A 16,905-nucleotide genomic window follows, 5' to 3' on the forward strand; every position below is an offset into this window, starting at 1 on the left:
GTTTTTGATAAATGTTCCAAACACTGAAAAAAAAAAAAGAGAAAAGAAAAGAAAAAAAAGCACTAATTTACTTCCCATATTTCAAGATTTAACATGAAAACTAACAACAAAAAATAAAAATGCTGCCTTAAAGGAGCCCTGAAGTCTCTTACTTCCTAAAATGAAGTTGGAAGCGTCTTCTATGGTATAAGCCAAATTATTCAGTGATATTTTATCACGTTTGTATCTTGCCACTAATTACCCTAAGTAAGGAGCTCTAGGAGATGCAGTCTCAAACATCTGTGTTTATCAAACTTCAGTATATCACTTTAATCACTGAGAGCACAGAATAAGTGTGCAGAGTGCCAGTACTGAATTTCACTAAGTAATTAAAATGAGAAACAGTTAACAACAGATGAGATGCTAAGTTCTAGTATCCATATCTGGAAGTAATACTTAAGGCTCAAAAATTGACAGATATTATTCACGAGATAGAAACTCTTTACATCAGCTTCATACATTAGATTAATGTCTATTGCCTTTTTAGTTACATCAACTGAGTTCACCTGCTGTAAGCTAGGCATCAACATTTAGCAAAGATGTCCATAGTTCTGGGAGCATGGTAACATACAGCAAACAAAAATTACAGGAAACTCTTATAACAACATTTATAACTAAGCTATGGCTAAAATTGTTGGTCTACACTTTCTTGTATTTTAAATGATTATTTCCAGAATGAGGCATCAGTGAGGTTTATTTTTCCATTCTTAAGGATCCTTGACAAATGAATAATGGAGTGGGATACAAACAACTGTATAAGTTAATGGCTTACAGATGAGCAGCCATGCAATGTACAGCAATTCTGTAATAATCATTTCAAGCTCCAGCTATGGCAGAAGTAATGCACGCAGACATTGCTTTCACACCAATGCTTCCTCCAACTGGATAATGCCTTTAATAATGTGCTTTACCTTTCGGCTAGCCTGAAGAGGTCAGGCAGTTGGACTTGATGATCTTTGTAGGTCCCTTCCAACTGAACTATTCTATTCCAGAAGCATTTAAGAAGCAGGAAGATGCATCAACAGTTCAGAAATATCGGTAGGTTGTTAACTGCACAATATTCTTTTCATTATATAGGCTTGTATAGTCTTTTAAATTGAGAAAGTGGTTCAATTCCTCACTAGAGGCACTGAAGAAGCTCTGATTTAAACATGTGCTATTATAGGAAGAGGTTATGGCACAGAGCCTAGGAACATACAATTGAAAAGAACTGCATTTTGCTGTCTCACATTGTGTTTCACAGGAGGCTGTGTATTTATGGATCAAGAGGACTGCCAGTATTGAATTAAATAAGTGCGATGAAAGGGACTGTAATCACTTATCAGCAACTCATACTTTTCCCTGGGACACAACACTTGAATATAATTCAGGACTTAGTGTTATGCCAGGATTTTCAGTATATTTAAAGACTATATTTTTACAAATGCTGCAATGACAGAAAGAATGTCCCCACTCAGTGAGGGTCATCCACAAGGCACTGAGTTATCTTGATGACACTGAAATTGACAACTGTATCAATATATGATTTCAGCACAGTCAGTCACACAAACAGCCTATCCCATCTAATTCTCTGCAGATTATAAAGAAATAAAAAGAAAGAGCAGGAGCACTACCAACACTAGGCAACCATGATCAGCCCATTTCGCATCTCAGTCAACAGTGACACAAGACTGTCATTGTGAATACCCAAACACGTAAGTCATGGGAATTGTTAAGCTTTCTAGCAAGTCCCTACAAACATTCCTGAAGTAACTGAAAACCCCAGTTCCCTCTGCACACACATTCAGGCCTTTTAGACTCCTCTAGTCTGTACTAGTTATGTATACTCTTAAACTGCAGGCTTTTTACTTACTGTTCACCAAGCCATGATTAGGCTCAGTGAAAGAGGGGGGGGGGGGGAAAGGCCAACAGCAAGGGGTGAAATAAGTAAAAATTTACTTTTTTATAACTGAAATGTCAAGCAGTTTGAGCAAGTTCCCTTCAGTTTATGACTAGTTAGAAAACAGCTTCACTGCTGTTCCCAAACAAAGAGGCACATACCTTACAATTCTGGCCCTGCTTGTCATTCATACTCTATTCCTAGAAACACTATTTTTCCCTAGATAAGTCACACAGAAAAAGCCAAAAATCCAAAGGAAAAAAGAAGAGCCCACTGGGCAACACGCATGAATACTCTCATACTTCTCTCCATTATAGTGAAGTCTCTTAGAAATCACTTCCCCATCACAGAGCTGAAACTAGGGGAATTTAAAGCCTAAAGCCATGGCTGCACCAGCAGTGGTGTATTTCAATTCTTAGACCAGCCTTTAAAAATTACTCTGGCCTCCTGGCCAAACTCCAGCTACTAATTTCTCTGAGTAGGAAAAAAAAAAGTGCACATTTCCTGACCTAAATTTTACATTTCTATTCTTGTTCCTGAACACTTCACAGCCGTTTCTCCTTTCCAATGTTCATCTTCAAATTTTTCCCTGCTCCACCCTTAAGATTAGAGCTTCACTTCTTTCCCTGCTCAAACCTGCCTTCCCCCTAGCAAAGCCCCATAGTGACCCATGAGATCGCACCTCCTGCTTCATCCTATGCAAACCTACAGCTGCTGGCCTATATCACCACACATCCTCTGTTCTGCCCAGCACCAATGTTCACATCTGGTATTCTACATAAGCACCATTCAATAAAGCAAGTTAACAGAAGAAAATTAATAGAAATGAAGGCTCCACTACTCCTCTGAGCTCTAGTCCAACACCATTTTACTTTTTTTTTTTTTTCCTTAAAGGTAGCACAATATGTATCTCAGCTGATAACTATGAAGGACGGATGTGTCCCTAGAGTGTTACAAAACTAGATGGATCTGTGTGAAGAAACAAGTGAACTCACCCCTAACCACAGGAGAGTTTGCAAAGAGCTTTGGGAATCAACTACGACAGTTTCAAAGAACCTTAGTGAAAGCATTGACCTTTTCTATCCTACATTTAAAGAATGCTTATTTCATGGCCCACAAGACTAAATATAATTGGTTTCCAGTGCATCACATACTTTCCCCATTCCTAAAAGCACAAAAAGCCCCCAGCAGTTCCTCTCATCCTCCAAACAGGAAGGAAATGGGACATGTTATGGTTAGGGCCCAATGTGTGCCAATGACAAAAGACTCCTCAGACCCAGTAACAACAGCTACATTTAATTTGGCTTTTCCTACAATGACATCATTAAAGATGGTATTAATCTGGGGTCTCTCCTCTATCCAACCACTGTAATGAGAACTTACCTATGAAATTTCATGTTTAATCAAATTAAGTTATTCCACCTTTCACACTTGGAAGTGTGCTTGTGGTTTAGAATGGAAGGAACATCCTTCCTCCTTCTATAGAAACTGAGGCTTTTTGTCTACCTAAGGAAACAAGATTTTTCTTTGCTCTTAAAGAATTTTCAGCAAGTAGACTCTGTATAGGTAGATCAACACAAAGCCTCTTTTCCCAGGAGCTAATTGTCAACAGGTATTTAACATCAACTAAGGCATAGAACTACCCAACACTATCAACCTGAATGCCAGTACTGGGAGCTGCTCTCCAACTGCAGAAACAAACTGGCAGCACTGTTGCTGCACCTTCTGGAGGCAGGTGTTTGCTGCAGCTGCAGGTTTTATTTCAGCAATAAACTTTCAGTATGTTGTAGAATTAAGACATCCATTTAAATTTCTCCAAATGCCACAGAAAAGCTCTGGTGAATCAGCCATCACTTAACTGCACACCCACATCTCAGGGGTTTCCAAAGTTGGCTGCGCTTCTCCTGTAGAGAAGAGGAAAATTGATCTGCAACCATAAACAGTTTTTTCCCCACTTTCCTGCAGGTTGAAGAGAGCCTCTTGATGGATGCTTTGCTTTTAATTCTGCAAAACAAGGTTAGCTCATAATGAGAGCTTCTGTGCTAGGTTTCAGCCCAAGGGGAATTTGAGTTGCAGTTATAAATCCCCTAGAACATTAAAGGAAAGTACAGAAATAGAAATGCTGAGGATGACAGCAGCGTAAAATTATAGCACTTTGTTCATAGTACACTGAGAACATACTGGAAAAGTTGCTTAGATTACTTGTTCTTCTCTGTACTTGGGCAAACACATTAGGAAGGCTGTGATTTCAACAACACTTAATTTTGCCTTAACAATGGGGCAGAACATGCCTGCAGAGGAAGGAGACAACAGGACTGAGTTTATGTGCAGCTAACCCCAAATCAAGCTCAAGTTCTGTTGTTCTCAGCAGAAGAGTCAAATCCTATTTCTACAGTAATACAACAACTTCACACTGCGAGTAATCCCAATTAGGATATACTTGGCATAAATAAGTTCTCAACAAAGCAGCGCCACAGTCTATTTGCCATTCAGCAAGATAGTAAACAGTCTGCTTTGTACTTCTTACCCTCACACAGCAAAAAGTCAATACAGTCAGCAGTCGTTCTGACAGTTCTACACTTCTGAGCTAGCAATTTTATTGAGTTTCATTTTGACTGACAAATCTCTTCCATCTGAGTTTAGTAACTAAATTAGCATTAGCACAGAAAGCGTTTCTGAAAAATAAGCAAACAAAACCAAAACACCTCACTTCTGATCATGTACTGGTCTGACCCAAAGAACACTTCTCACTTGGAGCTGGTTCAACAGTGTAATCACCAAGAGGTAATATACTGCTGCAGCATAAGAGCTGAAAAATTACCCAGAAAAAAGGCTCCATAATTTGCTATCAATTCCAGTTTGAACTGCTGTCTCCACAAGGAAGAGTATTCCTCATCCAGAATGCCTTTTTTCTTTTTAAACTGAAAAGCTGGCTGCATAGAATTGCACTTGCTTGGAAAAAAATAAGTTCTATGAAGGCAAAGTGTGATTGTACAGCATAATTCAAACATTAACAATCATTGAAGTTGGAGACAGTCCAATACCTACAAAAAAAAAATCACTACAGCAACACCTGACAGACTCTGAAACAGAGCACAGATACAGAATGATATTGGACCAAGGCATGATCCCACAGCACTGCACACAAATCTGAAAGCAATTAACTAAACAATATATTAAAACATCGATTAATCTCTAACAACAACTGGTCATGCTCTGACAATAATACATAATAATAGGTAATATCATAGAGAAGAGGAAGAAATACTTCTACCATCAAAAGAAAACACTAACAAGATGTTATGACCCACAACTTTTCCAAATAGCAAAAGCAGTATATATTCCCTGCCTTGTTTCTTGGCAGGTAGATTTAGTGATTAATGGCAATGACTAAAGAAACTGGACAGCATATACTACAGGAGGAATATTTTCCATTTTCCTGATGAGACATGCAAGTATCTCTATAGCCAGAGACTGCATGAGAAATTTGTCTGAAATGCAGATGAGAAGCCCTCTGTTTAATGACTCAGGCCAATTGGAGAGTTCACTAATACTGTCTTAAGCACACTACCGACAACACTTTTTTCCTTGCAGTTGTCCTCAGTAAGGTGAGGCTTTCACATACAGTATTTCACAAAGCTCAGAGAGCTGCACTAAGCAGCGTTCCTTAACAGTGGTTTCATATGGCCAACTTGAATTACATTACCTGCACGCATTTCTGTAACAGAGCACAACTACCGCTATAGCTTTAATGAGCTGAAACAGTTACTTCAAGGGCTTTCACAGCTAGAACTCAGTGGTTACTGTGACAAAACAAGATGCAAAGTATCTAAGCATGTATCCAAACTGACCAACGCGAGCACTCCCAATGTCAGAGCTTCCCACGGAAGAGCCTGAAACAGACACTAACTTCTTCAAAACTTTTTCTTTTAATTTAGACAAAAATTAGCAAGGAGATTGTAATAAGCTGCACATCACTATCCTGATGCTTCTGTTGATGGCTAGGTAGTAAAGTCTATTTTCTTCCTCATAAAGGAGTTCTCATTTCAGATCTTTAATCTCCGAGTATTGCTTGCTGTTCTGCGTGTTTATTGTCATAGTGTATTAAAGGCAACTCAGATTATTTACTTAACATACAGGGCAAGCACTACACCTGCTAGCCCTGTGCTCTCCAGTTTTACACCTAGCCAGCATGCATCGACTCAAAGTCAGATTCACTGCTAGCAATAATGCCCCTTTCACTTCAGCCATCAGAGGAACCTCTCTCATTTGCTTCTAAATTAACTGCAAGAAATGTAAATAAGACCATAAGTTGCTGCATACAGCATTACAGCTAGAGTTGCTTCACCCAGCAACAAAACAACTGTCAGATAGAGGAAAACACTTGATCATAACAACTGCAGACATTGCACCTGTTGATTTTAAGGAAAAACTTATTCTGCTGACAGTTGTCTGCAGTTTCTGTGGATCTCCAAGGTACACGGGTGCTCTCTTTTATGAACTGTTCCTTCCCAAAGTGCTTTTCATTTCAGCTGTCATGAGCCCTGCTAGGCAGGATTACAGACACAATCCATCAGGCTTTGACAGGACAATCCACAGCAGCCTTCAGGAACCAAACTGTTTGAAACTGCAAGCAAGAGAAATATTTACTTTGGTTTTCCTGAACCTTTGATTGGACCTCATCTCCAAAATGCCTTCCTTATGTTAGATCTCTAGTATTCACCTGCCAGCATCAGGTTATCAAAAGCAGTCAGAAAACAGAACCACAGGCAGCAAGTTCCCATTTGTTTTCTTAACTACAGCTATAGAAGTTTCTCAAAGTGGAAACATTTTCACACAACACACTCTCATTCCAAAGTTTGTAACTTAAATGTGAACACAAACACCACCAACTCCCCCTATACTTCTCAGAATCATCTGAATTCAATGAAAAGGGAGCAGCTACTTCAACAGAAATCGCCTCTTTGAGCCTGCCTTCCCAAAGAAGAATTTCGGTACTCAATGCCTTTTGTTCCTCTGAGTGCTTTTAAGTTAGAGCAACAACAGGATCAGCATTGGTAGAAGCAGCTGATGCAGCAGCTGCAGCAATAGGCAGCCACCAGGGATGACTCTAATGCCCTAATTCATTCACCTGCTCAAGATGAGGTATAAAGAGGTTGTTAGCTAGGAGACAAGCACATCCTTCAATTCTGACAAGACCTGAGAAATACAGAGTTTAGCTCAGCAGGACAATACTAGAAACTCACTGTGGGATGGTAACAGGTGGCTGACAAGACAATGGGCAAGGGCTAGGTCCTCTCCCCACAGTTATCCACAACCCCAATAAACAGAACAGCCCTCCTGCCCTAAGAGGCTTGGTAGCCAGGCTCCTAATGCTTGTAGAAAATCATTTGGTCTTGACATATTTAAGTCTTAAGACAGAGGGGGATCTTATTAACAATCATAAATATCTTAAGTATGGGAGACTAGGGATATGCCCAACCTCTTTTCAGTGGTCTGAGAACAGGACAAGGGGAAAACAGCCATAAAGTGGTACACAGGAAGTTCCACACCAATATGCAGAACTTCTTCACAGTAAGGGTGACAGAGCACTAGAACAGGCTGCCCAGGGAGGTCATGTAGGCTCCTTCCATGGAGATATTCAAGACCTGTCTGGACACCTCCCTGAGCAGCCTGCTTTGGAAGAGGCTTGGGCTCAGTGATCTCTGGAGGTCCCTTCCAACACCTACAATTCTGATATTCTTCACACATCACATATGTATTCCAACATATAGCACTGGTCCACCCTCAAGCTACTGCATCTCATTCCTGTCTTATACCTCAGGAAATGGAGGTTTCAACCAATTTTATATTCTGTGTGACCTGGAAGGCCCCATAGATGCCCCACCAATGCCTGAAATAGATGGGAACAGAAGCAAAGAGAGCACCGAGATGATCCTGAATCCCTTCCAGCTTCAGCACCTTCAAGCTTTAAACAACCAATTTGCCATGTTGCCTTCCCTGTACCTTTTTATTAGATTACTTATTTTATTTGATTGGCTTTATTTTTAAGCACAACCTTCAGTTTCCCCAGCAACCAGACATTAGTTACAGAACCTGGAAGGATTACTCACACAGCAGAACTCCCCTCATGTTACCACTTCTCCTCAGTCACTTTCCACACCTCCAACCAGACAGACCATCCTTATACAAGCCAGCATCAGCTTGTTTTACTCTGACAGCCCTGCATTCTCAGCAACCTGCTAATCAGCAACAACAACAAAAGACTCAAAACAAATGCTGATAAGAAGCACACAACTTCAAGTACACTTCCCAGGGCATAGCAGCAATTAGGGAAGGAATAGGAAAGCTAACTTTTCAAAAGGCTTGACTCTTAAATATCATTTCCTTGCACTGATCAGCCACTGAAATTTTACACTGATTTGTTTTAAAGTCAAACCAAATTATTTGTGAGCAGGTCCATGAAAAAAGTTCAGATCCAATTCCCATGCCACATAGAACCCTCCTCCTCTTCAATTTCTTCCCCATTTTTATGAGCTCATAAAACTGGGCACAAATATTTTGATGTATTCCAGTTGCTTATTAAAAATAATTATTTCCACCACACACAACCTATCTTAAGACTTTAAATTATGCATCTTATATTGAAGAAACTCAGACAAAAACCACAGCAGAGGGTGATACACATGGAAAGCAATACACACTGAAGTAAGCTACTTGAAAACTATGGAGCTTCTTACACTGAAATGTTCACAGTTGATAAAAAGGGGGGAAAAGAAGGAAGCTAGACTCTCCCTCTGAACACACACAAATTCCTTCCAACCACAACATGACTTCACTCACATATTGCCCTATTTTCTGTGAGGCCATTCAAAATAGCCATAAGCTTTCCTGCTCTGGTCAAGGCAAAAGAGGAATTTAGCAGAAATAAGGGGCTTAGCAAGAATAATCAGCAGTTTACCCTGAATGCAGGAACACAGAAGCTGAAAGAAGTCTTTTCTCTATTTTGGCCTCAAGCTGGATGTACTACTCAGCAAACATGCCAACATTTCTGTTGTGCAGTGCAAGCCAACAGCTTACCCAAGGCCATAAGGCTGTTTGCAAATACCTTCATACATATTTTTGTTATCCCACTCTATAAGAACAAGCAATCAAAGTGAAGAAAAATCAACACACTCGGCTGTTAAGCAAAATAAAAAACTGACATTGCATAGCAGGAATAACTTCTTTACAGTAAGGGTGATGGAGCACTGGAAAAGGCTGACAAGAGAGGTTGTGAATATCTCTGTAGGAGGAGATGTCAAGACCCATCTGGACTACCTACATAAACTATTGAACCTGCTTCAGCAAAGGGGTTGGACTCAAGATACTGAGGTTCCTTCCTTGCAATTCTGTGACTCATATACACTTTTCTCCATATGCTTGGAAACTGCCTCTCTTCCTCCACCCATGAGCTGCACACTCAGAGCTGGAGCCCCTCATACATGTGCAGATGAGACTGAACCTGAGCAAAGTCGTGTAGCCCAGGACTCAAAGCGTTCATAAACTGGGCAACTTCCATCTCACAGTCAGCTTTGAGGCTTGCAGAAAGGCCTGAGTCAGGATTCCCCCATCACGACAGGTGCAGGCCATAGGCACATACAGTTTCTGCCTCCAATAGCTTACAATGCAAAGGATGGACAAGATTTCCACTGCTAGATAAACCAAGGAGACAGGGAGCACCTGCTGTGCCACATATTTCAGAGTGATTGATGGAGGGGAGCAGTTCATAAGGATATGTACTTATAAACAAGAGATCCAGCACAATAGAAGGAAACACCTTGGCACAACCTTAAGTCATTTTTGCAATGCAATCCGCTGTCTGACTCCTCGAGCCAGCACAACAACTGCAAAGACAACCTTTCCAGCGAGAGCTATTGCATTACAACTTTAATAACCCCATCCCAGCATCCACCTCCACCCGGACACCAAGTTCAAAACAAGACGACGGACCTCATCCCTACCAGGGGCTGCACGGCAAGCTAACAGGACGGACGCCTTTCCGCATGCCCTACGGAAGGGCCCAAGAGAGGAGAACCACACGCGATGCCCTGAGCCGCAAGGAGATCCCCGAACCCCAGCGCTGCGGTGCCGGCCCGATGCCCCCCGCCCCACCTTACCTTCATGCCGCGTCTCCCCGCGCACCGCCCTCGGGGGATGGAGGGCGGGCGGCCGTCGTCGCCGGCTGCGTCCCCTTCTCCCCCAGCGCTCCGGCTCCTCCCGCCCGATGTAAACACACACGGCGGCGGCTGAGGGTGGGCCGAGGGGGGGCAGCGCCATGGCAACCTCGGCCGGAAGAGGAAGCGAGGGGGTCAGGGGAAGCCATCTTAACGGGGTCGGGATGCTGCGCTGCGAGTCATTACGGCCGCGCCGTCGTAGGGGAAGCTGCCCGCCTTGGGTGGTCTGAGATGTACAGCAGCATCTCATCTAGTGCTGCAGAGTTGGAAGGGCAGCCAGCCTCGCTCCTTAGCCGTCAGCTGCACCACTTTAACAGCGCACAGGTTGTGCTGCCAGGTGTGCTGCTTTAAGACCATCACCATGCACAGGCGTGCATCTGTATGCAGGGGTAGTTCTACTAGCGAACGGTTTGATGCGATCAGCGACAGCCGAACAAGGTGCAAAAAGGATGATTTGAAGCAACCATCTCTGGAACTGGGAAACAGCATTAAGCAAATGGTGATGAGTTTCATTCGATCTGATTTCACATAATTGCAGAAGTGAAGACTTAAGAGGTTAATACACAGCACAACTTCAACCTGACAAGTGATTGAACCCAAAAGAGAGCTCCCTTTTATTTTTTTTTCAAGTTACTGAGAAGCATTTCAGTTCCTTCTCTAAATAACGTGCCCTTGACTATCTAAATCTTCCTAGCTGTTCTCCAGTACAAAGAAACCTATTTAGTTAGAAACCAAAAGGGGGGGGGGAGAGAAAGGGCTGGCTTAAAGCCTCAGCATGCCTTCTCTCAGCACACAGGAAAAGCAATTGGTTTTTGTTTTGATCTGCTTCATGCTGTCCTCTCATCCACAGAAATCCCTCAGGCAATAGTAGTAAAGCTGTGCCCTATGTTTAGTTTTCGTTTTTCAGTTAAATTAGAGACTCATGAGTGACACTGAGCAAAACAATTCCCTTCTCCCACGTGGGCTGACATCCCCAGAGGCCCTTTTCCTTTGCTTCTCCCTTCCTTAAGTCCTTAACTGGGTCACTTCTCAGAGAAATACCCTTTAGCCCTTTGTCACAGCAGAATTCATTGGTACTTTCCCCCATACATGCACATACTTCACTCCAGCATATGAACCTTCTCAGAAGAGCAGTAACACAAGACAGTGAATCCAGGAAAGATTTCATATTGCACAGATCTCCGCAGACATAAACTCAGATACACAGTTGTGTAGTATTACACACTCTCTCACACCTAACAATAATTACTCAACTAAAATACCCTCAACACATCATCTAATAAAATTATATTTAAAAAACTGACAGCAGTATTAGTAGAATTAGGTTGCATCATTTTAATTAGCAATTTATGTTGTGGTCAGATCACGAGTACAAAGAACTTTCTAGTGCTTGCATTGAATTTAACAAGCCATCCAGGTGGATTTAATTCGTTTCACACAAGTCAAGCCTGCTCTGGTACATGAAGCAAAGCATGACAAGTGGCACTGATCATAAGTATCACCTCAAAAAGCATGAGAAAAATGTTACTGTACATACACCTGCAGTTAATTTTATTATTATTTGCAAGCAGTAGAGTTTGTGCCTTTATAGTATAGAAATTACCCTCCCAGCCATTCTGAAGGACAGAGAAGACAGGGAGATTTTCCTGTCCAGAATTTTCAGTGAAGGCTGAGCACCGAAAACATTGAGTTAATAAAGCACTGTATAAATACATAATAAATATTTTTAAGATGTCAAAACCAGTAGCAAAATATTTTGACTTCCAGATCTGGTCACAGTACACCCTTAAATGACTTTTAACAAAATCAAAAGCAGCTTCATGAAGTTAGCCCTGTGCGAAGAATGGTGAGTGCTTGAGGTAGAGTGATACTCGGGCATAATTTTTGCTGTGCAGACTAGGAGGCACATCGTTCAGCACAACATGTCACATGTGCTAACTTTAGGAGGTGAAACTTCAGCACTTTTTGTCTATGCTTGTGATCAGACATGGCTCAGCAATAAAGATCTGAACAATGACAGAGATTCCCAGTCTCAGTGCTTTCCCTTAGATGCATCTTAACACACAGAGATAAATAACAATATTATGAAGCATTCAGGTAAACAAGCATTAAAAGAGTGGTTGGTTCATGTGCTAAAGGGTTCTGGTAGAAAGGAAATTATTTCCAGGCAATGTAGCTGCTGATTAGTACAACTCCTCCAGACCTCCTGTTCCAGATTAAAAAAAAAAAATAAATCCTCCCTTACAACGTTAAATTAGCCATTAGATTTGTTTAGATATAGATCTCTCATCACAGTAGAATTTAAGTCTTTTCCCTTGACCCTTACCACACCCCCAGGAGGTGCCTGCTGCATTAGGTAGCTGGACTGCAGGAATGTACACATGAAATTCTCTCTGAGAATTTAAGTTCAGAGTTGTGAAAGGCATAAAGGCGACTAAATCAAGGGAAGTTGCTTACCTGCAGCAGTCAGTTGTCTAAACAACACCATACATCAAAACCTGAATAAGCATCCAGTACACAAAACATTAGTGACAGAGCAGGGAACATCACTTAGTCTCTCTCACATCCTGGACAGGTAACACCCTAACTGTGAAACCTGCATCTTTTAAATACTTGCCCATTTGTTGTAAAGCATCATTCAGTCCTAACAGTGTAGCAAGGAAAACCTAAACAATCTTGTGATTCATCCATAAAGTTCTAATTTTTTTTTTTAATTACTGCCTATTTCATTCATAATTTGTGAGTTTTGCTATTTTTAAGTCATTACACTCCTCATGTTTAAAGCAGTCTTAAAAATGGATGCTTAGAACAGTACTACTGCACAAACAAATGCAAAAGGCAACAACTGGAACCTAAAAGTAAGGGAGCATTTTCCTCCCTGTGACTCTTAGAATCTTTCTAGCAAGAAGATCTACTTTAAAAATGCCTCAAATAGAAATAACTTTGTATACTGGTGTACTCAAGACTGAACACTGACGCTCTGTCATTACAAGGAAAATGGAGAACAGAGAACCCTGAAGATATCCCTGGTACAGCTGCACCTCTTAACTCTTACAAAGAGCATAAAACATTGGCAAGGGGAAGCCAGGTTTAACTTGCTATTTTCACTGTGCAAACAGAAAGAAGAAATAAAGAGCAGGGACAGAGAGCTGTTAATTAAATCAGTAACATCTTTCCCTCTTCACAAATAAAGAGTCATAAGAACACATTGCTTTTAACCTCAGAGTTACTTTTTTTCCACAGGTACTAGACAGCTAAAGAGATCTCCAAAGAGATCTGTCATTTTCATTTCTGCTCTAAACTTTTTGCTTGTAGTCACTTCTCACACACTCATGCATGCCAAGACATCTTAGTAACTCCACTGTGAAGAAAGTTTAGAAGGTACTTGCAGTACAGTGTGGTAGAAAACACCTGAGGAAAGCGTTCAGAGGTTGTGGAACCTATTTCATGGTCTTTATCTTGGGTTCAGGTCTGTGTAAGCATCCCTTCCCTATCATGGAAGAACAAAACAAAGCCATTGGCAGATTTGTCACTGAACTATTTCTTTTAAATTGTTACTATTAATGACTGGGATAGTAGAATTTTTAAGAGTTAAATGTGATGGAAAACTACTTTTTGTTGACCTTGACTTCCAAAGTGTTTTTAATTCTCCTTTTCCCCACTTCATTCTGTGTTGTTACATTACTAAGAGGCTTGGGTATTTTAAATATGAATGTATTGCTCTTATAGAAGAGCCCTAAGCAAGACTATAAAGGTGTTATTCATACAATACTGAAAAATGGCAGTAATAAAAAGAAAAACCTATTAGCCTTCTCTCCAAGCTGAAATTGTCTAGCTATCAAGTAGATATATGACAGGAACTCGGGACACATTACTGCTTTGGATAACAAATGGCACTTTGACTTTAGCCTGTTATGTTTTTGCTCTCACTTGGAAAGTTCTTATGTAAAGTCAGTTCTAGCCATCTTTAGTAAAGATCCTTCTGCATAAAGATACAGTGCTAATTACCTTCTAGAGCTGTACTTAACAGCCTGCCCATTTAAGAGAATGCAGACATTTTTTGCACTGTTGTGTGAAATGCTGAAACCCCACATGCAAGTCCACTTATTCTGGCATTTTTGGTTCTTTGTTTCCTCATCGGTTTGTTTGCAATTTGTGTTTTCTTTTATTAAGTAAAAAATGAGGCTAGGTATTTAATAACTGTAGGAGTGCCTTTCACAAACTGTTACATGACAAGTAAATAAATATACCAAAGAGACACTCAACTATGACTATCCTCTGGTTGTCATCAGAACACCAAAAGAGATTTTCCAGTTACACTACAGCATGTAGAATTTCACAGTGCTTATATCACGTGGCCAAGGCATTTGTGCCAGATGATGACACCTTCTAGAGAGATTTTTACAAAGGGAATTTTATGAGAAAGAACACAATATTGGCAGCTAAGGATTCTCAGAGCCCATTTCCCTCCTCCCATACACCACGTAACATATATTGTTTCCATGGATGTGTGTGATTAGTAGAGAACACTACAACTGGAAGGATAAAAAAAAAATAAGGTAAGAATAGTCATTATAGAAGCACAGCTAGCATCTCACATTCATTAGATAATGCTGTAGGAGCATTTGAGGAGTAAGATCCTTTTGTTGAAGTCATGCAAAATTTCCTCTAGTTTTGATGGGTTAGACTTGGCTTCAGTTTAAAGTATATATGTATGTACATCTCAGATATTCCATGTGTTTCATTTTCAAAGTGTTCAAGAGCTGCATTTTGTCTGAATTTCACATATTTTCCACTTCCTTAATTAGAGTCTGTCCTCTGTGAGAGTGAAGATTTTAAGTTTAATTTTAAAACTTAATGGAAGTTATCAGTTCAACCATATAATGGTGCAAAACTAAATATATGTTAAGAAAAACAAAAGATATGAGAGCATTACATGCAAAGAAAACTGAAAGCATGCACTCTTGTCTGAGTTTTAATTTTGAAACCATATGAGATGAATTGAAAAATCTACAGACTCACATGCCTTTAAAGAAACTGGAAGCTGCGTTTCATGAAAAGTCACATATTTGGCACTGAAAGCCATTTTTGATAATTTAAGGGAGGAAAAAGAAATGAAAATAAGTGGGCTTGAACTTTTGAGTTTACTTCAACAAAGCTGTTACATTCCACATGCCCTTACTTACAGGGCATGAAAGCAATATTTTTCTGTATGCTTCAGAGTCTTGTAATAGAAAACTCTCCCTGCCAAAATGCCAGGATACATAACTGGATTCACATATGGGCTTCCCAGATTTCAGAAGCATTCAGATACATTTCTACTCTGAACCTGTGCCAAACACTGTGAACAGTACAGGCAGCAAAACTCAACTGCTAGATTCTGCTGACATTTGGAATCACCAGCGATTTGTTCTCAGGATGCCAGAACAAGGCTATAGGTAATATTTCAATCTATATCATGAACAATGCAATCTATGTAGTTATTCCCATCTCCTCAGAGTATTTTTAAACTTCTAATTTTAAAGGTTTGTTTTTTTGTTTTGTTTTTTTCCTTTTAGCACACCCTAGCAATATAACTGTTTTTACAAGAACATGGCACATCCATACATAATGCTTGCAAAGCTATAGTTTTTCTTTAACCTGTGCTCCTGGCCAAATTCCTGTAATGAACTTATCACACACATTGCAATTTCCCTTCATTATACTAAGCTTTCTTCTCATTAATAATGGGGAGAAGTCAACTAGCAGCCTCCAAGCTCAAAACACAGGAAGAACAATATTAGTGGAGCTGAACTGAGATAGTGAGACTTATTTCAGCATAAGCTGTTTCTTACAGCATTAAGCCTTAATTAGATATTGGCTTGGTTAATGTTTTGTTGAGATTCCAAGCTGCTTCTGGAGTATATGGAATTTTCTCTTCCTACATTCTCACCACAAAATACTCTCTTTCATCTTTTCACTCCTGCACTCACACACATATTGCTTTAAGTTAATTTGTCCCATAGTTGCAGGGGGAACAGGTAAACAGCTTGTTCCTTGAGACAGAGAATAAAAGGTAAAAACAACCTCTTTCCCAGTTGTTAGAGCAGAGCCTCTTCAGCCCAGCCAATGGTAGGTTAGAAATAAGCAAGACATGAAATGCTGGTCTTTTCAATCTCTCATACCACCCTGTACCTCTATTAGGAGCTTCTGGATACCTCCAAAGAACCTTTTCCAGCTTAATTCCCACACTCCATCCAGCATAGCTTGAGCAGGAGTTACTGCCAATCTGCTATCCCACAGTAAAGCATTTTGACTCAGATGCTTTTTGAATGGCATGACAGGAAGGAGCTACATAAGTATGTATCGCTCATTAGGATAAATACACCAAACACATACCAACCACTCTTTGATCAATACCTTATTAATGTAGTTCTAGAGTTTAATAGCTGTAGTTTGATTTCCTGATGGAAACCAAGGGACCTCTTTGAATCTCTACAGACTTGCTCTGGGCTGTGAACTGTTTCAGATCTATCTGCTCAGAGCTTTAGACATGTGCCAGTACCCTGACAGCATCCTCTCAGCACCACTCCCATGGCCTTCTGTAGATTGACTGTCAGGCTGGAGAGAACATCTACTGCTCTGGATCAGGCCAATATTAATGCTCCAATGTGCTCTGGAATAGCAACTGACAGTGCTGTTGAACTGGCTCCTGAAGCTGGCGGAGACTAACTGCCTGGCAATCTACAGCAAGAAGAGGAACATCAATGTCACTGTGTTGATACAATAACT

General features: G+C 40.5%; 1 protein-coding gene across 2 annotated transcripts in view; it reads right to left on the minus strand.

Annotated features, from left to right (window-relative positions):
• Positions 1 to 16,905, minus strand: part of LOC107314792 (transmembrane protein 263-like) — a 207,392-nt gene that overhangs the window by 169,857 nt on the left and 20,630 nt on the right. Inside the window, exon 1 of one of the 2 annotated variants that reach the window (XM_015864459.2) lies at positions 10,078 to 10,240. The exons of the other annotated variant lie outside the window; for it this stretch is intronic. Coding sequence (XP_015719945.1) covers positions 10,078 to 10,083 — 6 coding nt within the window. The 5' untranslated portion in view covers positions 10,084 to 10,240. Of the gene's footprint in view, positions 1 to 10,077; positions 10,241 to 16,905 lie in introns of those variants that run through there. 2 annotated transcript variants of the gene reach the window in all.

Source organism: Coturnix japonica, chromosome 5 (assembly GCF_001577835.2).
Source record: "Coturnix japonica isolate 7356 chromosome 5, Coturnix japonica 2.1, whole genome shotgun sequence".
NCBI classification, from domain to species: Eukaryota; Metazoa; Chordata; class Aves; order Galliformes; family Phasianidae; genus Coturnix; species Coturnix japonica.